This window comes from Zophobas morio, unplaced genomic scaffold, assembly GCF_036711695.1.
Source record: "Zophobas morio isolate AGI-343-1 ecotype UQ-CSIRO unplaced genomic scaffold, CSIRO_AGI_Zmor_V1 ptg000013l, whole genome shotgun sequence".
NCBI classification, from domain to species: Eukaryota; Metazoa; Arthropoda; class Insecta; order Coleoptera; family Tenebrionidae; genus Zophobas; species Zophobas morio.
Window position 1 is genome coordinate 9,021 of NW_026972118.1, and position 23,488 is coordinate 32,508.

The following is a 23,488-nucleotide window of genomic DNA, read 5'->3' on the forward strand; positions in this document are numbered from 1 at the left end:
TTTTACTGCTTTTTTATATAATAAGAAAAGATTTAAAAAAAAAAAGTTCTAATAACGTTGTATACATAAAAATTAATATATTTTTAAAAGTAAATTCAATTGAGACTAAGGAAATCCTTTGCGAACCCACTGGGCAACATTGATAGCTTAAAATCATAAACAAATTTATAGAATCTCCCCTAAAAAAAAGGGAGTATCATAGAAATTGATATTTGAATAGTTTTTACTTTGTTTATCAGCTTAGATAAAAAAAATATTCTAACAAAGTGGAGTAGACGACCGGAAGAAATAAAATTGGTTTGGCTCGTACCGATCTTAAAGCTGAAATAATATTAACATTTTATTATATAAACTTTTATTTATAGCGAGGGGTATTATTTATAAATAAAATATTTATAGTTTATATCAATATATTGTTTTACTTTTCATCTTTAAAAATTAACCCACCAGCCTTATATAAAATACCTTATCTATGTTTAACAAAATTCATTGATTAATAGTAGCTACTATTATTAAAATCTTTTCATATATTTAAAATTTTTTTAAAAATATATATTAATATAACTAAAGTACAATTTGAATTTAGGATGTTAACTCCTAGAAGAGCGAGATACTAAACCTAACAGCTTTGAAGAAAGATTTTTTATTAAATTTTTCTTTAAAATAGATGGTAGACATCTTAAACGGTTTAAAAGTTTTTTATTGTCAATATGTGCTTTTTGCATATTTGTTTTAAATTAGTATTACTAAAGTATGTGAAAATAATCACAAAGGAAAAGAATTATAGATAGGTTTATGCCTTGTATCTCAAAGTTGCAGTTATTTTAAAGTTATTAGACCGAAATTAGTCAGGGTATCTTAAGTTATCTCTTTAAAACTTATATAAATATATTTTAGCATTGAAGCATTTAGTAAAGAATAGTAAAAAAGAGCTTCCTTTAAAGCTGACTCTGGATAGTAAATTCTCGTCTTCAAGCTGAACTAATTTCGGAATCAGAAAGTAAAACTAGAAAAGAAATATTAACCAATTGAGAAAGTCCAAAACCTGCAAGTACATATGATGACTTTTACTACTGACTTAGTAAGTGGTATGCCTATGAAAAACCTTAAATTTCTTTAGTACAAATAATATGTAAAATGAATTTTTTTTTACATCTTTAATAAAATAAAGGCTTTTCTCAAACGAACTTTAGTATTTTCTTCGTATCTCTAAATATTCAAAAAGTTTTTCCGAGTTATAACTTTTGCTCTAATGTTTTACTTAGTAACTTGAACATTATAATGTAAAAGCGCAAGCTGAAAGAAATAGTGTAGAATTAGCAGCTTTAGGTGTTTAAAAAAAAATTTTACCCTAAAAATTATATTTTATTGTTATTAACGATTTTTTTAAAAAAATGGGAACAATGTAATTGGTTGCTCTTCAGTAGAATTGTCTATAGTTGAAATAGTGATTATTATGGCTATGACCGTGAAATGCCAAGAAGTAAAAGCTTCACTGATAGCCATACACTAAATTCAAGTATTCAAAGCTTTAGGAAACTGTGCTATCAAAGAATAAACCATGACACTCTTAAGGAGTATATTCCAGTACAGCACTTTCTACCTTCGTAATCATGAAATTTTTAGACCAAAGGGGCATCACAAAAATAAGGCAGAGTTGTTTAATATGGTTCAAAGCAAATTCTCATACATCAATTAATTTGTTTTGTCCTGTTCTTTTTTAGTTTTTTAGATTACCAAATCAGTATAATAAAAACGGACTAGATAACGGACTAGATTTATATATCAACATGGAAGTTTTTTAACATTTAGCAGCCTAAGTCGGTTAGCGTGCGTTGCTACACTTTCAAACCAGCAGGGCTAAATAAATAGCATTTTCTTTAATTAGTTCCAGTAAAGTATTTTTCCAGTGACTATTACTTTTTTTTAATTTTTTGGTAGTTCTTTACTCATTCACTTAGCTACTTATATCTTTTCAAGGTCATATATGAACCATGCTCAATTTTTCGGTGGCTGTATTAATGGCATAAAAAATTGATCTAGAATTCAATCAGAACGTGTTAAAAAAATTATTTACTAAAATAAAAGAAGGAAAGCCCATTGAACTGTGTTATTGTGGACACTAATATCAACTAAACTTCCTAACGTTCGGAAAAGATTACTTTTTCTTTATTATTCAAACATTTTTAGTGTATCTACATCTTGAACTTCGGTGGTCGAAATAACAGCAACTCATGACTAGTTATTATGTTTTGTTGTTATAAAAGGTAGTTCTTACCTATCTCAGTAGTCATTGTAAACTAGTCTCGCCTTAGAAGAATTTTATTAAACTCGCATCGCTTCAGTAGAATCTCAGTGTAATACAGAAGTCAAAATTATTCTTTAAGAAAAATGGTAGCTAAAAAAGGAAATGACTCTTGTACAGAACAGCGATTATATAGTTTTATTTATAAGTTTAACTTAAAGTCATAAAGAGGTCAATAAACAAAATGAAAGAAAGAGAAAAAGACAAGTACGAAAGTTTTATAAATAGATTATAGTATAGGATTTCTAAAAGTTAAAAGGGTTCGAGATATTGTCTGATCTTTTAGGACCCTACATTTCTGCAATTATTTTACAAAATTTTATCCCATTAGATTTTTAGCTTTCAGTTCCATAAGATTTTATAAAATTTTAGATTTTCCACAACGCCAAAAAGTGAACATCTGCTAATAAAAGTTGTATATGTAACTTATCGACCGAAAATGTGAGTTGTCAGCGCAGCTCAGTGGTTAGCGCATTGCAGCGCAATTCTCAAGGTCGCGGTTCGATTGCTGTTGGTTTTAAATCACATTATCTGTTTTGGTTGTGCAACTTCCCTATATACAAAACTCTAATACCCATCTTAATTAGAGTTAAGCTATGATGTATAAGAAAAATGAAATCATTTAATAGGGGAAGGTGGTGTGTTTGGATTTGATGCCTTAGTAAATGTCCCTCCCCCTAAATGTGGGCCTCCGCTTTTTCGCGTGGTCAGTTAAAATAATTTCCGTATTTTACATTGAAACGCAACTTTCTTTATTTTGTAAAAAAGCGCGCGCAAGCGGACCCATTGAGAGGCCATATATAAATTGCAACCAACTAGAAAGCGACAGTAAGTTGATATATATTTAAAATAAAGTTCCCTTCAAACTAAAAATTTATGCATACATGAAAATTTTATAACTCTCCGGCTAGGAAAGTTTAGAACTCTCCATGTTATATTAAAAAGCTGCCCACATGTGCAGATTTTAACCTTCTGTACTCTCTACTTCTCTAATAAGTGCTATAGTTAAATTCTAGTGAACTATGAGTATGAGACCAGAAACAAAGACCCAATTTCTGTTGCATTTGAAAGCGGAAGATGAAGACTACACCATCCATTATTGGAGGAAATCATATTTAAAGTAGATTACCAGCGGGTTTAAGTACAACTGAGATAACTGACGGGATGGTGTGAGAGCTTTGCAAGCTCGAAGCCGAGACAAAACTTTAATAGGAAAAAATGTCTCAAAGATCCAGTCAGGTAAAGAGCCAGAAACTTTTGTAAGCAGAAAGGCATCACTAGTGGCTATACGGTTACAGAAGGCCAGTTATATCGGTAAAAAAGTTAACGCAACTTAAGGAAATGTGCAAGGTGGAGGGCGCGCATTTAAACTTAAATGTTTCCAGTTCCAATAAATAACCGCGGTGCCATGGCTGGAAGATTAGTAGAGGCTAATAAGTCTGTAACACATGATCCTGCATATACCAGAAATAGTAAGAAACGGTAAAATGGTTGGCTAGGGGAAACATCCCAAGAACCTGAAGAGTTACTGGCCAAGGGTTTCCATTTTTTCAAAGGCTTTAAATGCGATATGTTAAGGGTTGAGGAAATTTTAATTAATCAGAAGGTTTCTACGTCTTGAGTGACAAAAAGTTGTTGAGACTTCAAACCCTGCAACATTTTAACCAAGGGGCTGACAAAACCAAAAATTACACGTAAGAAAGCTACAATGAAAGACAAAAGAAAACATACTAGAGAGCGAACAAACCTTAACAACAAAATATCTTTACAAAATACTTGCATTTCTGCATAAATTTTTTTTTCAGTGTATCTTTTTAAATTATGAGTTAAATCAATTTTTTTATATTTGTATTTTTTGCTGTGCTTATTTTTCTTTAATTTGACCAGTTCATATATAATTGGAAATGAAAAGCAACGTTGCTAATTCGTCGTATCCTCGAATTAAGACCCCGTGGTTCGTCTGTGACCCTGAAGGGCGGAAGCTAAGTGAGGGATTTCTTAGCTGGTGCGAGCTCAGCTCTACTTATTAGGAAAGCTTCACTGTTTCGTTACCTATCGTTGGGGGGGGGGAGATCTAGAAGGATTGCTCGAGGTTTATAAGGGTGTTCCGGCTTAGAGCTGTTAATTCTACTGCAAAGAGTCAGATGGACAATAGGCAGTCAACAGGGTTTTAGCCTCCCATGGTGCCATGGTGCGAAAAGAAAAGTTGTTTCACTTTTTAAATAGTCACTAAATAGATAAGATTTCTCGGAGCTTCCTAGATATTTGTATATTTTAAATGTTTTCTAAATTTCGATCTATACATGTGCGGTGTACATGCTACTTTTCTTGTTTTTTTCAGACTATATAGATGGTAAATATATCAGAGGTTTCTTTTTGTAATCCTGCTGAAGTTTATATATGTGTTGTGTGTTTCCTTTTCATGGGTGTATGTAAGACCTGTAAAAATGGAAGGGCCGTATTTTTCGATGATCATAGAAATTTTAAAAGTTAGCCGTTTTAGTGTCTGGCCAGTGTATTCTTACAATGGATTAATCGCACCCAACTAGGATTGTCCTCTTTTTATGAACATGGAAGGCCTATTTTTAAATCAGAAGTAGGTGATCTGAAGAAAGCTCATACGAAGTCGTCTGCATGACGCCAACAAAAAATTTGTTTTATAACGGCAAGGCTAAATGTATCTGCAGTGTCCCGTATAGTGCGTCTTGGGCTAAATAGAACTAAAGCAGTAACTACCTTATCTTTAGAATACTTGTTGCAAACTTCTTCATTAATTTTCTATTCCCTCATAAACTTTTACAGTTTAGATCACCACTTAGGATTGCGAACTTATGACCGCTCTTAGTGGTATCCATTTTGTAACTTACTAAAGACTTTTTAAATATTTATAAGCAAAGGTGATACATACCTCACCTTGACCGCAAAAGTTAATTTCATAAAAGTTAACTGACTAAATAAAAACTTTAATTGGCAAGGTATCTTTGACCAACGCTTAGCCTCTAGTCATACACCGGCAGCTTACATATAAGCTATTCGACATGAGGTATCTTCAAATTAATAAAAAATAATTAAAAAGATGGTATCTTTCGCAAGATGAAAAAAATTAGCATTACTTAAAAAAATTAAATATATGCTATATATTTTATAATAATTGTGCATTTTGGTTTAATTATGAAACCACTAAGGAAACATCATAAGGCATGTTGGAGTAATTAGAACAAAAACGGATTCCTGCCCCTCTTCAAAATTTTTTTAAATTTTATTTATTGTTATTCTGTGAAATTATATATTTTGACCACAACTCTCTACATGTATTCTTTAATAAGTGTATTAATGCGGCTCATGTTTTGAAATAAAACACAAGCACTTAAAAAAGAAGGTAGAAGACATTAAAATTGCCTATAAATTCTACTCCTTGCCAGTCTTAAAGTTTCAGGGTTATTGAATGCTAAAAGAATATAAATATACCCTCCTTTTTTCTTCTTATAATTTACGTTTCTCTATGAGAAAAGATTAAAGCTGGGAACAAAGTAAACCAAAGCCTATATTTCCCTTGTTACTTTCTGTTATATACGCTTTGTTAATAATGGAGATTACAACGGCCGATGATAAAAATAGATAAATATATCCAGCAATGTAAGATTTAAGGTTACTTTTTACCCTCAAACTTGATAAGCGGGATCTTCCAAATTAATTCATGTGATAATTACTGCCAATATTCAGAAAAGTGTTTATAGAGTGAGGAATGGAGGGCTGCACACTCTGAAGCCCATGCATGCTTCTGTTATTTTTTTAATCCTTTGTCCTTATTTTTAGTACGGTTGGTTTGGTGGTCCAAGGAAGTCCACTTTTATAAAAAATAAAATTTACAGTGATTTAGTTCTTCGACAGCATATATTATATTACGTTAATGTCTACGGTATAGCTTATTAATATTAAATTATATAACGTTTTGATTACAATACATATACTCGATGACACCCAGCCACTGAAATTAACAACAGGCTAAATTTTAATTATTTAACAAACTGGCAGAATGTATAGTAAAGCCTTTTTAAGTACCATATGTAGGGGGCAGTACATTATAAAATATTTATTTGAAGCTAGTAGATATGTCAGTAATTTCACGTTCCTATGAGATTTTTAGTCTTAAGGCATAAGTGCAAGGTCGTTAAATAAAAACTGTTGCTCTTTTGTTACTGTTATTACCTTTACACAGCACTATAGGTAATTATAAGGTTAAACTGATATGGTATTTAAACCTTTAGTAGCTGGTAGTTCAACTTTCTTGCTGGTATTAATACCTTCAAACAAACTGAAATTAAATTTATAGGATGTTGAGGAAAAGATCCAAGATCATTAGTTTCATGCAAATTACCATTTTTAGGCTATATTATGATTATTACTTAGATTATTTCATTGCTTAGTTGTGAGTATATAGTGAAGTTCACGAAAGATAAACCGGAAGTCTTGTTAATTTTTTTTATTGCTTTTTTTGTTTTAGTCACCTCTGTACAACTCTCTCTCTCTCTATATATATATATACAATTGTTTACAATCAATTTTAAAGGGCATAAAGGTTTAGATACCCTAACATAGGCCCCTTTAAATAAGTACAAATATGTATGAAGCACACGCGCAAAGCCGCCAGCAAAGACGGGCACACAAAAATAAAAGCGACTTCCGACTTGCTTTTTTGTAATGAAAACTTCTCTTTTATACAAGTGATTAAAAGAGTCTAAATTTATAATCATTAATATGCCTAATATGGCAATTTGCATATATCTTTTTAAACATAACCTAGTACCTTGCAAAAAACGAAAAAACAAGTTCAAATTTGTTGTTCTAAAACCTACTCTCTTCCCGCATAGTTTCTAACTATAGCGCCCATAAAGGTAAAAAGAATTATACGAATATTTATTTCTCGTCTGATATCAAACGAACACACACTGAATCCACTACCACACAATAACAAGCTCTTTCGAAAGCTTCTAATGCACACCAGCGAAATCTCTTAAGGGTCTTTCGCGAAAGTTATGCATTATTGAATAAAACTTGGAGACTTTACACTAAGATGGGTTTCTTTTGTTTATTCGTTTCTTATTTGTTTCTTAGGTTAATTAGCTCCGTTTAATTGCTTATAATAATATAAAATTAACACATTTTATACCCTAAAATCGCACCACATGTTCAGGTTCATTACGAACGTTCGGAAAACTCGGGCACATTCTGTGAACACATATTTGTAAAATTAATTTTATATAACTATATTAGTTTTCATAAATTTCTCTTCTACTTATATGTATTAAAATAGTTAAAGATGTAAGTTATTTTAATGTGTAAGTAAAAAAATTAAAATTCTTCATGTTTTTTTACTGGCTATCATACTGGTTACTGATTAATTTCATCACGAAAAAATTTAGTAAAATCTGTTTTAGTTTTCCGTATAGCTGTTGAGTTTCTTAACTGTCTTTTCGCTATATTTTAGGAGTGTCTTCTGCCAAGATATAGATGTACAAATAAATTATTGTCTGTAATGGATGCACCACAGTTGCGGTTTATTGGTACTTAATAGTTGTAATACTATTAGAATTATTAATATTTGGTTAGTGTATCCCGTTTTATTGTTAGATGTTTCTTGTTACCCCTTTTCAAGCATCCGCCTTATCTCCTGCAAATTGTTTATATATCAAATATAGCATGTATAGTACATTCTAGGAAGATAGTTTTTTTTTTGCGATGTAGGGACTAAGTCTTAATCACCTTATAAAAATGCAAATAAATTAGGATCAAGTATTAATTTGACCTAAAGCAGGTCAGGCATTAGTTAAAACCTTAAAGCTAATTTAGAGGCCATACAAAAATTAACAAGCTTACTTATTGATTATAAACAGTGCTTTGATGTAGAAAGAATGATTATCCTGATAAATTATCATTTAATGCACAAATTTTATAGTACAGCGGGATCCTGACAATTCTCTCCCCTACATGAGGTCTTACCTAAATACTAAAATTTAAATGATTTATATCAAGGTAAACACGCACGGCTAGTTAACAACGGAACAATCCCCCTGCAAATAGTTCGATGCATGCTAAAGTTTTTATATTAATCTTAATTAGCTATTATCATGTTATCGAATCCTTCGCGTTGTGTAACCATTCTAAGATTATTTGGGCGTTAAAAGTAGAAACTAACTTATATTATGTTGGTTAACAGCTCTATCTGACATACTGCTTGCTTTGACTCTGAGCGGAAACAATTATAGAAGGTCACTCAAAAGAGTGCTTCTTATCTTTTATAACACAATTATATCTCAGTTCTAAAAATTCCCCTCGCTGCAGTAGTACTAGGCCCTAAGGTTCTAAACAATATGCTAAGTGACCATTAACTTGAATTATTTATAATCTTATACTAGATTAGTTTAGTACATTAGAACTTATAGTGCATGGGACCTAGTTAGGAGCAGCACCTTGACGTTAGTTGCCAATTTAGTTGGTTTAGACCTATGTATCTTAACCTTTATTAAAGAAATAGAGAGCTTAACCAATCAAAACTAATTAAAAATTCCTAAAAATTATACTGGGCATACTTTGCGCATAAGGGTATGGTTGTATACTAAAAAAATTAGTTTAAACTAATCAACAAATCAAGTAAATAACCCCCTTAAATAATTAAAATCGCTGGGAAAAGTACTATTTAAATAAAACTAAGCATTTTTTTTGCATAATTAAGCTTCTCAAAACAGAATATAAGAAATAAAATCTTGTTAACTCACTCTCGCTGCGCACTTTCCCTTGTGCGCTTTTTGCTCTTCCTTGACGCACGAGGTTGTGTCGCAAACTTAGCGTCTTTGTTTTCCGTTATATCTTTAAAAAGCAAATTTCATTCTATTTCTTAATTAATTTTGCGATTAAACTTTTTTAAGGTGGATTAATAATAAATATATTTCAAACATTTGATAGTTTTATATAAACATTTTCAATTATTTTTGTGAAAATTTTAAGACTGAGCTACCTTAAATTTAGAGTTTAACAGCTTATTTGTTCAGGTACGTTTTGTCATAATTACTGTTTAAAATAAAATAAAGCAATCAAAAATAAGCTATTAAGCAGCAGTACAATTCCAAGAACGTCATTACGTTATTCTAAGAATGAAAAAAAAATTAATCAACAAACTAACCCAACTCAGAAGGTGAAAAATTTCGCATAATTTTTTTGGATGACTCTTAAGGATGCTCGGTAAGTCGAGAGCAGACAGTTCAGTTTAGATTCGGGCTAAGTGGATCTTCCTGATCACAACTGTCCAAAAGTATCTGTATCTCCTACGTAGGCGATGCTTGTGCGTCTTACTTTTGCACAGTTTAACTAGCATAAGCGAATTTGAGAGAAAAACGTTACCTTATATCTTCATTTCCTCCTTTTTTTGTCCTGCTTTAGTAGGAAGACTTAGTTAGTATCTCTAATGTGTTAGTTCTTATTCTACTACAGTAGTATAGTAGGATTTTTATAGTGGCGGCTCTTCCATTGAATAGTGCAAGGTTAGTACCATCTGCCTTTACAATACAAACTGAGAGTTAAGTTTTTACAATCGTTCTACTCTAAGGGGGAAGTATAGTTAAAACCTCCTAGCTTTAATAAGTTTAACAATTTCTAGCTAAAAATGAGAACTAGTCTTATACTCTGTTAAGGTGAAAGAACCTAACATGCCTTAAAACTTTTGAAGAAAAAAACTAGCAATCTTGAACTAGGAAGTAATCTTGGTTCTACTTGAACATTAACAGTTGACTTGGTCACGAAGCTAACTTAATTAACACGCTTTAATAACAAGTGGAAACCTCTCACTTATACAGTCTTCTAGGTTTGTTTTCCAATACTTAATTATTAATCAAGTAATAAGAAAATTAAGCCCCTGATAGTCAACAAGTTCACCATATAACCTTAAGTTTCAGATCTTAAACGATTACCTTATCATAGTATTAAGTTTACTACAAAGAGTACTCTTAGTTGGACTTTTCTAATAAAGAAATAACCAGTTAATTTTAAAAAAGGTAGGTACTGACCAATTTCAGCGTGTCCTGTGAGAGATAAACAATTTACTTTAATGTAGGGTTATGCTGACGGCATTAGCAAAATTATCTACTGGTAAAACCCAAATCTTTAAATAAGTAAAAAACCTAGAATTTCTTTTTATATGTTATATGGGTTTGTCTGCAAGGTTCAACTTAAAAAAAAAGTAGTCAAAATACTTTGCACTTAAATTATATATTGCTGGATAGTGTCAAACATTTTTGGCGAAATAAATAACAAAAACCAAGGTCCCAGAAGATCATTGACTCAAAGGAGCTCAAGTTAGTAACAAGATTAAGACTAAGGCATCTAAGTTTGGTTAGAGGAATTAAATTGAGATAAGCGTATGTACCGTTCGTCCTAGTACAACTAATTAACTATTAGGATTATAACTGTAAAAGGCACATTTCCTTTAAACTCTAACTACAAATAAATTACCGCATGTAAAAAAACAAGAATATAAATGAAATTAAAACTCTGGCTTGTTTACTTTGTGAACACTAAAAAATAATCTATGAGATCTCTGACTTCGTTTTGATACAATTAAATGACTCTATTATCATAGTGGAAACTTACCTTGGGTACTAATTATCAAACTCTAGTAACAGCTTCTATTAACCTGTTCATTGAGATGCGTATTTAAATTTAAAAACTCCTCCAAGCATAAATTAAAATAAAATTTTTTTAAAATAACTTAACGAATAAATAATTAAATACAAAATCAATAAACGACTAACTCTTATAATATCTCTTCCTTTTGGAGCTAATATTAACAGTTACTAGAGATTAAAACTGACTATGATTTCTCCAGCATTTAGTGCTGGGAGGCCCACCTTGGCACGCGGATAGTATATTAGTGCTTTGCTACTTAAATCTAGGGGTGCCCTTCGAGCTAAAAATCGTAGGACAATTATTGACATTCTTCATATCTTTATGCTCCTAAATAAAATTAGACTAAGAAATAGTAGGTTGTACAACATTTTTATATTCTCTCCTAGAAAAAGGCTTAAGCTTCGCAAAAACCATGTGTAAAGGAACAGAAACACTCTTAATCGATGCTCAAGCGCTTTCGTGCATGCTAACTATATGTTTTATCTTTTCTCTTTCTATTTGTCCGTGGAGATGCTTTGACCTCCTTCATTGGGCTTTAGTCACAGGGATGTAGGCTAGTGATTCAAAGTTAGGTAATATAATACCTCAGCCGTGTTGGGTGAGCTCCAAGGGATAGCGCTATGCATCTCTTGCATTCGACTGGTAGCTATCATCGGTGCTTTCTTCACAAGTTGTAAAATTTTTAGTAGCTTAAGGCAAAGGTAAGCGTCTTTATCCTAGACTAGTATCGTTAAGTAGCCGTAAAAGATCGGCCCTATAGTAAAAATTTAATAGTTATCAGCGTACTGAGGAGATGTTCAAGGGCTGGACATTAATCCTACACGTTGGATACCCGTTCTAAGGTGATTCATCCTTCGCATGAGGACGAGGTGAGGCAAGGTGCTGGTTCATAACCCCCCCTTCCACGGATGATGCTTCCCTTGGGTTGGCCTTCATCTCTTATCTACCTATCTGTACTTTATCTCTTTATTGTTGGTGTCATAGCCCATACTAAGTGTGTAAAGCTCTGCGTCAGCGGTAAATAGTCAAGAACGAAAGCTTCATACGTACTGCAACCTATCTTACACAGCTAAGAGGCATTATAACACCATTTACCACTTTATCTCGGTATAAAGTATATGTATCTTTTGCTATGCTATCCTAGCTATCAGAAGTTAAATTGTAATAAAGTATCTAGTTATGGTATAGTAGGAGGGTATTTTGCTGATAAAATAGCCAGTCATATTTTTGTAGTGCTCTCTTCCTATTTATCGCATGCGCTAGCGTAGTAAAAGATAATTGTACTTTACGAATGGTCCCTTTCCAAGTATATGATACAACAATCTATATATTGATCGATACGCGGATAGGGCTAAGGTTAGCATGCACGACGCTTAAGTAAGTTTAGAGTAGTCCTATTAACGACGTGTTCACTAACAGCGTCATATCTTTAACCGCGTAGTGTGAGTGGACACTTTTCTGCAGTCCCTTCAACCAGTGTTATAATTAAAGTATACGTGGCTCAGCATACATTCTAATCAGTAAATATGCTATTTACTATAAACATCAAATATTACTTATGTTATATGTAAATCTAATTTCGAAAATGTTCAGAAATACTGTATATGCAATACCCGTTAAATATATTGTTTAAAAAAAAGTAAACTAGCTACAAAAAATTAATTCATTAAACGGTCTGTACCTATTGTCATGCTTTCTTCTTTCGGACTTCGAGCTAAATGACCTAAAAAATGAAAATACTTAGAACATTGATGTTTCTTTCTGGTTTTTAAATAAAAGTTATACCCTTCTAAATTGCAAGTTTAAGTGCTTTTTTCATGTTAAGGTTATGCCTAGGAATATAAGTTAATTATTTCCTAACTTGAAGATTTTAATAATATAATATGGATACGTGAACTGACTTAAACAGTGTATTCACAACTGCTAAAAAATTTCATTTAATAAAACTTTTAATCATACCGTTTTCATAGATAATTAATATAATATAAGAAATTATTCAAAATTCAAACAACTAACCACTTTTAAATTTTTTAGAAGATATAACTGAAATGGTTTAATATGAGAAAATAACAACTTTTTGTATAAACCCCTTTCTTCACAAAGTTACTTGCTTTAAGATACTTGGAATATAATGACGACACCGCATAGGGTTCGACTCATTGTCAGAAATTAGTTATAAGTAGATCTAATAAATATAAATCCTCCCATTAATAACACCACTGTTAATGCGCGAAATTAAGTTGAGTATACATGCACTAGCACGGTGCGTAGATTATCAAAACTTTGTTTGTAGGGAAATTGTACCCGTGACCACCAGACCAGAAAAAGTACGGCTTTGCTCTGATGGGAATCGAACCCGCGACTTTGTGAATGCGTGAAAACGCTCTAACCACTGAGCTACGGTGGCAACTCACATTTCCGCCCGGTAAATTACATGTATACAACTTTTGTTAAACTGTAACTAAACATAGAAAGTTTTTCTTTGTAATCATTACTAATGCTGTTATTGGTTGGATTGAATTACAAATCTTTTTAAGAAATACCTCTATACTATTATTTACAAGCCTAGAGCTTTTTAGTTTGGCGTTGGGGGCCAGTTTTTTATCCTCTGGAAAGAAAATTATGGCAAAGAGCTTAGAAAATAATTTTAATACTATTTCCTTCTTGCGATAGCAAGTTAATTTTACTCCTTACTGTTGATTAGTAGCAATATAAAAATGGGGAAGGACCGACTTAAAGAATTGCAAGATTTTAATCCCCAGGCAAAGTATTCCCCCGTTCTTCAAAATGTTACTACTGATCAAGAAAAAGACGCTTCCGAGTTTTTAGAGGAACTAGACCAAGTTGGTCGATTATAACTTTTTTTGGAAGTTATTTAATTTAGCTTGATAATATTATTTTTAAATCTTAGACTAGACGTTGGATTGATAAGATTAAAAGTAACATAGAAAAAATATCGGAGCTGCATAATCAAAAACTTGCCTCCGTTTCTGAAGCAGAAGGGAAGCGTTGTTCTAAGTCCATAGATTCCTCAAACGACGAAATTACTAGATATGCTAATAACGTGAACCTTTTATTATTATTTTTTTTTTGCTTCATAAATTTTTTCCTTTACAAATTTTATTGTATCTTTTTAGATTCGAAATAAATTAAAGAAACTAGGAGAAGAATTGAAAAAACGGCCTGATAAAAAGGATGCTTTGTATCGCCTTCCCTACCAACAATATGCAAATCTTTCAGAACAGTTCTTTGATTGTATGGCCGAGTATAATAAAGTACAATGCAAGTTTAAGCAGAAGTATAGAGAAAGAGTGCAACGGCAGTATAGAATAGTTAAGGAGGATGTCACCGAAGAAGAAATTGATGCAGCTTTATGCAACGAAACAGGTGATTCTATTTTCGCCCAGGAGATTCTTTCTCCAGGACATCAAGAGGTTTATTATTGAAAAAAATTTTTTTACCAGATAACCTTATTTTGGTTTAAACTAATTTTTTAGGCTAAGCAGGCTCTTGAAGAAATTAAAGATCGACACGAAGAGATTCTTAAATTAGAGAAATCTATTAGGCAACTACACCAGATGTTTTTGGATATGGCTTTATTAGTTGAACAACAAGGCGAGACACTCGATCATATAGAAATCAATGTTGGCGAGGCGGAAGATTATACCGAAGAAGCTAAGGCTGAGCTCATAGAAGCAAAAAACTTAAATAGAAAAATAAGAAAGAAAAAGATAATCTTTTTCATATTTGTGTTGATAATATTAGCTATTATTGCTATAGTTCTTGCTTTAGTTTTTAGGAAAAAATAAACTTTTTTTTTTAAATTTAATAATATAACAGAGTTCAGCTTTCTTTGTTATAGTGTTGTTTCTTTTTGACTACCAATAAAATGAGTAAACTTTCTTGCTAAGCCAAACTTTCCAATAGCATTATACTATTCTACTTATTATACTCAAATTTTGAAACCGTTATCGTTAAGTAAAATAAAGAACTTAGGCGGATATATTATTGCCTATTTAAAAAAAGTCTAACAACAAACCGAGCCTTCATAACTTTTTCAGTTTTACGTAAACTTTCTGTTTATCTTGAATAGAAAATTTCTTAAATACACAAGAAATCTAAAAAAAATTGAATTAAAAAATTTGTTCTCTCAAGCATATCGTAGCAGAATTATCCTTTTGGTTTTTAATTTTCTTCGCTGTAGGATTGCCTTTTCATATATTTGTATTAATATTCTTATGAATATCGTCTTTTACCCACGTATGGATTATTATGGGCGAAAAGAAGGATAGCGATTTGACCTATAGTTACGAGTACAAACATATACATAAGTTTATAAAGTTTATTACATATAGCTTAAAGGCATATCTAAAGAATGAACTTTAAACTTCTTTTTGCCGACCTTCATTTTAAAAGGATTTAGGTTTACTTTTTAATAAATATGGGTAATTTTTGGTTATTCGAACCAGCCCAGGTTTTTGAAAGTAAAATAGTACAGATTAAAAAGACTTTACCCCTTTTAAATTAAATGATTTTTATAAACTGTATTTTAATCTCCCTTCAATAAATCATTCTCCAAGTAAGAAAACCAATTACTGAAAAAAATAACTTTTCATAAAATCAACCGATAGCTAGATAGAACTTAGTGTAAATATATTTAGCACGTAGATGTAATATTTCTTTTACAATCCTGGTAGGCTCTATAAAAAAGGTTAGCACAATCTATAAAGTTATTAGGGCTTGAAGTTTAGTTAGTAAAACTTTTTGTTTGAAGTGGTATTTTGATTTAATCTTGTTAAATAATTCAATTAACTTTTAATTTCGCCGAGATTAAAGTTAAAAAAAACATTTCCAAGCGCTATAAAGTTATTTGCTACTAAATCTAACCGAAAAGCAGATTTCTTTAGCGAACACAAAACAATAGCTTTTACATAATTATTTATTCTTTATTCCTTGTTTTGCTTAAGGTTAAGCTTTAGCAGCACGCTTATAATAAATTAAAGATTGAGAAATAAAAAATAAAATGTTTTATTTAAATTATAATATAAATATAGTTTATAAAAGTTTTAGTAAAAGCTGAAATATTATATACTGAAAAAACTCGATAATGTATAGCAGCTTTGATGCCACTGGAGAAGTGAGAAGATAGAACACACGAGTAAAGTGTTTATTAGGGTTAAACTTGGCTACCAAAATTCCTTTGTACAAGGAAAAATGTTAAAACTTTTTATTTAGATTTGTTAATATTTAAGAATTTACGATAAGATGGTAACTCTGTTTTGCTTATCAAGTTTAGTAGAAGCGGCCATCTTCTCTACTGTAATAGTTGGATTTCCTTTGTCTTTCATCATCTGGGGAGAAGCCCAAGGCACTTATTTTATTTTTTCCTTCGCAATTGGGAAACTTTTATCTTCTTTATTATGCGGAAAGATTTTTGGGGTCTTTAATAATTTATAGAATGCCGAAAGATTACTTTATAGATTTTTCTAAAGTTGGCAGGTTTATCTTTTTTGGAATTCCCCGTATTTTTTGTTTTTGGAATTCTATTTTACTTCCTCAAAAGCAACTTTTTGATTACGACTTTTCTTTTTTTATTAAAATTTTCTTCACCTTTTGTTCTCTTTGCTGAAGCTTTTCAGTTTATCAGATATTCAGTTTCTATATCATCTAGGCTGGCTCGTTTAGATTCTGATGGTATTAAATTTTTTTAAATTTCGTTTGTACAGCATCTTGTAAATTTTTTTTTAGTTTATTTCAATTCATTTGTGATAAAACTTTTCATTGATTTGTACTATTTTTTAGATGATATTGGAAATTTTAACTTGTTTGTTTTAATTACTGCAACTATATTTTTTTATTCTCTTGGTCTTTTCAATTTTTATCAAATTTACGCAACTTTAGAGCTGACTGGGAGCCTCATAAGGTACTTTAAGTTTTTTAATAATAAATTTTATAATTACTTTCGTCGTTTCTCAATTTTTAGATGTTTTATTAATTTTATTTTAAAATTTATCTTATTAAAAAGCTTTCTCGCCGCTTTACTAACAACTCTGTTCTTCATCAATTTGTACAACATAATGAGCCCAAAAGGTCTCATTTTTAAGTATCAAAAAGAACCTAAGATTTTTTATTATTTATTCTTAATAAAATACTAATATAAAAAAATTATATTATTAATATTTATTACTATTACTATTAGTATGAAAATTTTTCATTATTTTTATTTTATCTGTTACTATTATTAATAAATATAATTGTTAACTAAGATTAATTTTTTTTTTAATTTTCTAAATACTAATAGCCAATTACTTATTTTTATACTTATTTACTATTATAACTTATAAATTTTTTTATATTTATTATTATTAATAATAATACTATAACATATTTATAAACACTTTTCACCTTATTAACATAAAACGGCTTATATTTTTTATTTTATGCTTTTATTTTTTTTAATTTTTTTATGATAATAAATAGTTTGATTGTAAAATTTTATAAATATTATTTTTAATTTAATTTAAATTTTTTCGTTAATTATAACTAATAGTATTAAGTTTTCTTGATATTTTATGGAGTCTTTATTTCACGATCAGTAGAAAAAGTAATGAATGTTATTATATTAATACTTATTATATAATTTTATACTTTTTTAACTTTTTTTTTAAAATTTTATAAGTAAAACTTGGTAAATTTTAATCTTTATTATTAATTAATGTTACTTTATTAGTTAATTCTTTCTAATAACTTTTTTATTTAAAGCGGTTTAAAGCATTTTATAATATTAATAACAACCTTTTATTTTTTTGGAAATGTAAATTACTATAGAGCACATGTTTGCCGTTGTTTTTTTCTAAACAAAACTTCTGCAAAATATTAATTTTTAATTATATTTTACCTCTCGGATTAATTAGTTTATTAACTTTTTTTTTTGCTGGAAATGTAAAACCAAATAAAATTTCTGCAAAGCTTTTAATTTTTAATATTATTTAAGTATTATTAGCGTATCTTTTTACAAAGTTTTCATTATATGTTAAATATTTATTTATTATTATTTGATATTATAAATAAATAATTTTTAATTTTTAATTTCATTCTTTACTTAATTATTTTATATTTTTTTAATAAATTTACTTCTCGAATTGATAAAATATTTATTAACATATAAAAAATATTTTCTATTTTTAATTTAATCTTTTACTTTTCACATTTGAGTTTAAAAAAAAAACTTAATTTTATTTTTCGATTTATATAAAAAATATTTATTACATTTAATTTCATCTACTTTTTAAATTTTAGTTATAATTTTTTTTTATTTCGTTTTTATTTTACTGTATGAAATTAAATAAAATATTTTTTATATAATAAATATTATTTACTTTTGATTTAATCTTTTAATTCTCGAATTAATAATATAATCACTAATGTCTATATAATTTATTTATTCTTAATATAATTCTTTACTTTTTACATTTTTAGTTGTAATATTTTTCAATTTTAATTTTAAATTTACTTTTCGAATTAAATGAATAATTCCATAATTAAATTTATTTATACTTCATCCTCTACTTTTCACATTCCGGTTATAATTTTATTTCTTATTTATTATTATTTTCACTCCTTGAATTAATTTATTATAATAAATATTTATTATTTTTAATTTAATCTTTTCATTACAATTTAATTACTATTTTTAAAAATTAAAGTTTAATTTTACTTCTCGACTTAATAGAATAATTATTTATATATAAAAAATATTTATTATATTTAATTTATCCTTTACTTTTTTATCCTCGAAATTATATATAAAAATGTTTATTTTTTTATTTTCATACTTTACTTTTTACATGTCGATTTTTAAATTTTAATTGCAATAATTATTTACTCTCGAATTAAATAAATTATTTATGAAAATATTTATTAATTTCTTTAAATCTACTTCTGAAGTAATTAATTTTATATATAAAATATGTTATCTATATTTATTTTCATCCTTTACTTTATTTATTTTAGTTAAAAATACTTATTAATATAAAAAATATCAATTATATTTAATTTACTACTTTAATTTTTACTTTTTGTTTAAATTTTTTTCAGTTAAATTTTATTTTTACTTCTCTAATTAAATAAATTATTACACAAATTATATATATTTTTTTTCGTTGGCATCTTTTATTTTTTAGTTATAATTTTTTTTAATTAATTTTTAATTTTACTTCTCGATTATTAAGATAATTAATATATTTTTTACCTTCAGTTATATTTTTTAATATTTAACATTTAATAATACTTTTCGAATTAATATAATAATTTATTTAATATATAAAAAATTATTTATTATTAAAATAATTCTTTACTTGTTACATTTTGTTAAAAAAAATTTTAATTTACTTTTAATTTTACTTTTCGGGTTAATATATATAAATACTAATTTATTATTAACTTTTACTTTTTAAATTTTAGTTTTAATATTCTTTAATTCCAATAATAATTTTACTTTTCGAATTAATATATATAAATATTATTTAATTTATTATTAATTTTTACTTTTTACATTTTAGTTTTAAATTTTTTTAATTTCCATATTATTTTATAAATTATTATGTTTATTTTCATTTACTTTTTTTACATTTTAGTTCTTTATTCTCGAATTAAATAGGTTAATTTAAAAGAAAATCATTATTTTTCTTTTCATTTTTTTCATAAGAAGTATAATTTTTTTTAGCGATCCAACTTTTATTTATTTATTATTTTTGCTTTTACCTATATTTATAGGGGTCTTATCTGATGCTGCTGCATTATTTTTCTATTGCTCAGTAGCTTCTCTATCGTTATCTTCCAAATTTTCACAGATCCACCCCGATTTTACTTTGTATACTTTTAGTAAATTTTATAACAAATTCATTTTTTTTTTCAAAAAAATTTGAATTCAATTTTATTAAAAAATTAAATTCTTTAATATATTTATAAATTTAAAAGTTTTTTTGTAAAAAATTTTTATATTTGCGAATATTATTTTACAGACTTTTATTTATTTTTATTTTAATATTTTTATTAATTTGTTATTAAAATTTATTAAGCCATTTTTATTATATAATATTATTTATTTGTTTTAAATTTTATAATTTTTGATTTCTACTATTAATAATTTTATTTTATATTTAAACTAATTATCATATAAATATAAAATTTTTTATAATTAAATATATTTTATACAATTATTTTTTTTAAAAATTAATTTTTATTATGATTATGATAAAATTTTTATTTAACGTTATCCGTATTTATAATTTAAATTAATTTTTTTATATAAAATTTTTTTTGAAGATAATTTTTTAATTATAAATATAAAATTCAATTTTTTTATTAAAATCTTTTTTTTTTGTGTTTAAATTATTTAATAAATTTAAATTTTTTAGTACATTTTAAAAGATTTTCTCATTAATTGTTTTTTTTTAAATTAGTTTTTTTCAATTCATCTTTCAATAATTATATTTTTTCTATAAGAATTTTAAATACTTGATTACTATATAAATTTAGTGACCAAAAAAGTTTATTACTTTTATTTTGTATTAATTGGATTGTCGTATAAAAATTTTAAGTTAACAAAAAAATTTATGTTCAATTAATTTTTAATTCTAAATTTATAAAATAATGAATTTTTTTTATTTCACTTAAAAGTTTTACGTTAATTAAGTCAAATTAATATTTCACTACTTTAATTAAATTTTTAATTTCATTTAAAAGAAGTTTTACTTTTTTTTTTTTCTTATTCAATTAATTTATAATTTCAAAGTTTTACGTTAAGGAACTTGTTTATTTCCGTTAATAATAAAATTAAAATTTTAATGTTAATTTTATTTTTTATTTTCAATTTTTTTTAGATTAAAATTTTTTTAACTAATGAAATTTTTAATTTAAATTAATTTTTAAATTAAAATAAATGTGTTTAATATTTTTTCTATTCCTATTATTAACAAATAATCCAAATTTTCAAGATTTTTGTTACTTTATTTATATATTTTCGATTTTCCTTTTAACTTCTTTATGAAATTTATTATTGAGTTAAACTTTTATTTGGTGTTTTTGACAAAGATAAATTATAAATTTTTTATTTAATTTATTTACTAATTATTTTAGGCTCTAAATTTTGTTTGTATATTAAAATCTTGTTAAAAGTATTTATTTACTGATTTTTTGGTTTTTCTCATTTTTTTATCTAAAATAATAACATAAAATTTTATTTCCAGTTTAAAAAATAATTTATTTTTAATAATTATTTTAAAGAATTAATTTTATTTACAACATTTTTATCGTCAAAAATTTTGATATAAATTTATTTTTTTTTACTTTAAATAATTTTAGTTTTCATTATTATTATATATTTTTTATATTATTTTTGTCTTAAAGTAATTTAATTTATTTTTATTGCTTCCTAGAAATTTCTATGCCTCTACCATTTCGTATGCCTGCCAGAAACTAATTGATACTTTCGTGCAACTTTTTTCTCTTCGATTTATGTCAGCTCTTCTTATTCGTACTTTTTGTATGATTCCGATGTTTCTTGGTATTTTTTTTTTAGTTTTATTATATTAATGTAAAGAAATTACAAAAAAATAATACATTTTATATATAAAAATTTGAAGTAGCTGGAAGTAAAATGTGTTTAGTTACAACATAAATAATTATATAATAATTAAAGTAAAATTTTATTATATATATTATAATTTTATTATAATATAAAATTTAAAAATAATTAGAATTGCTTGTTGGAAGTTAATATTATTTTTTATTAAAATTTTTTAATTTAATTTATAAATATTAAAATAATTAGAATTTCTTATTTAAAATTTTTTCAAGTTTTATTTTTTTGAGAAGATTAAAAGTATTCAACGTTTTTTTGCATTTTATTTTTTATTTATATTTTTTATAACATTCTTGTTTATATATTAATTAAGTTTTAATTATATTATAACAATTTAAAGTATTTTAAATGAAATGTAGAGATTTAAAGTAATTAGTTTTGCTTGTTTTACTTAATACTAATTAAATTATAAAGATTTAAAGTTATTTATATCGAGTTATTAATATTTTATTTTAAATATTCAATATATTTTAAGAATGGCTTAATCGAAATGTGATTAAATTTATTATAAAAATTTATAATATTTTTATTTAATTTGAGTTTTAATTTTACTTCACATTTGTGTAGTAAATAAGTAAAATCTTGTTTAAAAATTATTTAAGCTGTAATTTATATTAATTTTAAAAAAATACTAATAATTTACAGTAGATTAAGTGTAGTTTATAAATACTAATAAAGTTTTCATATTTTCCCTTTTTTTTATAATTTTGTTTTATTATTTTTTTTAAAAAGTAAATTATTTCTAATTTTTTATATGTAAATTACCTTCTAAATATTTCTTAATGTTGTTATTAATTAAGTGTTTTATTATTATTTTAATGTTAAACTAGTTTGAAAAAATTATTTTTATAACTTTAAATTTAGTGGAAATGGAATTAATTTTTTTAACGTTTTTTATTATAAATTTAGTTTTTATTTATAATTTCTAAATAACTTAAATTATTATCATTTCTATTCTTTCTTTTAATAAATTTTTAAATTTATATATCTATTTATATATCTATTTAAAAATTTTTTAGTCAAATTTTACTATAAATTTTTTTACAATTCTATGTTCTAAATTATTATAAAATAATACACAATTTTGTATATTGTGTTGATCTTTTTATATCAAAGTTATTGCACTTGATTTTTATTATTATTAGTTTTTAAATTTAATTCTAATGGTTAAATTTTTAAATTTATTAATTATTGAAAATATTACTTTGATTAAATGTGTTTTGAGATATTTATTAATTAAATTTAATTTTAATTTTATTTATTGTTAATTATTTAATTTATTTATTTTTGAAAATAATATTTTTTAAAAAAAAATTAAGTATTCCCTTTTTTACATTAAAGTTTATAAATTAGATTTTATACATTTTCAAATTTTTATCAATTTAAATTTTAAAATTCACTTTAATTTCTTCTAATTTACTATAATTTTCTTAAATTTAAAAAATTTTGTTACTGAAGAAATAAAATTTAATAAATTTATTGTTATAAATATTTTTTATAATTTTTATAAATCAAATTTATAATTCTTAAAAGTTTTAATTTCTTTTAATTTAAATTTAATTGCTTTTAAACATTAATTTTATGATTAAAAATTTATAGTAATTTTATTTTTTAAAGAATATTCTTTAAATTCTACAAATTATTTTTTTTATTATTTGATTTAAAATTTTCATTTTTTAGAATTTTAATAAATCAATATTTAATATCAATTATAGCTTTAATTTCCTTTGATTTAAATTTTTTTTAGGCATGAGTTTCATAGTATTTATAATTATTTTTCTTGAAGAATTTTTTAAATTAAATTAATAATATTTTTTTATAAATTGTTTTTAAAATTTTTAGTTTTAAAATCTTTATAA

At 26.2% G+C, this 23,488-nt stretch overlaps 1 protein-coding gene across 1 annotated transcript; it reads left to right on the forward strand.

Annotated features, from left to right (window-relative positions):
- Nucleotides 1–13,586: 13,586 nt before the first annotated feature.
- Nucleotides 13,587–14,808, forward strand: LOC135128523 (syntaxin-1A-like). Its single transcript, XM_064055380.1, has 4 exons — nucleotides 13,587–13,827; nucleotides 13,896–14,048; nucleotides 14,122–14,418; nucleotides 14,482–14,808. The coding sequence occupies exons 1-4, from the start codon at nucleotides 13,702–13,704 to the stop codon at nucleotides 14,791–14,793; spliced, it is 888 nt and encodes a 295-aa protein (XP_063911450.1). The 5' UTR covers nucleotides 13,587–13,701; the 3' UTR covers nucleotides 14,794–14,808.
- The last annotated feature ends 8,680 nt before the right edge of the window (nucleotides 14,809–23,488 follow it).

Excerpts from the sequence above, each read along its gene's own strand:
- LOC135128523 (XM_064055380.1), top strand. The coding sequence starts at position 13,702 with ATGGGGAAGGACCGACTTAAAGAATTGCAAGATTTTAATCCCCAGGCA. Across the intron at positions 13,828-13,895 it reads TTTTAGAGGAACTAGACCAA|ACTAGACGTTGGATTGATAA; the intron begins GTTGGTCGATTA and ends TTTAAATCTTAG. Across the intron at positions 14,419-14,481 it reads TTTCTCCAGGACATCAAGAG|GCTAAGCAGGCTCTTGAAGA; the intron begins GTTTATTATTGA and ends CTAATTTTTTAG.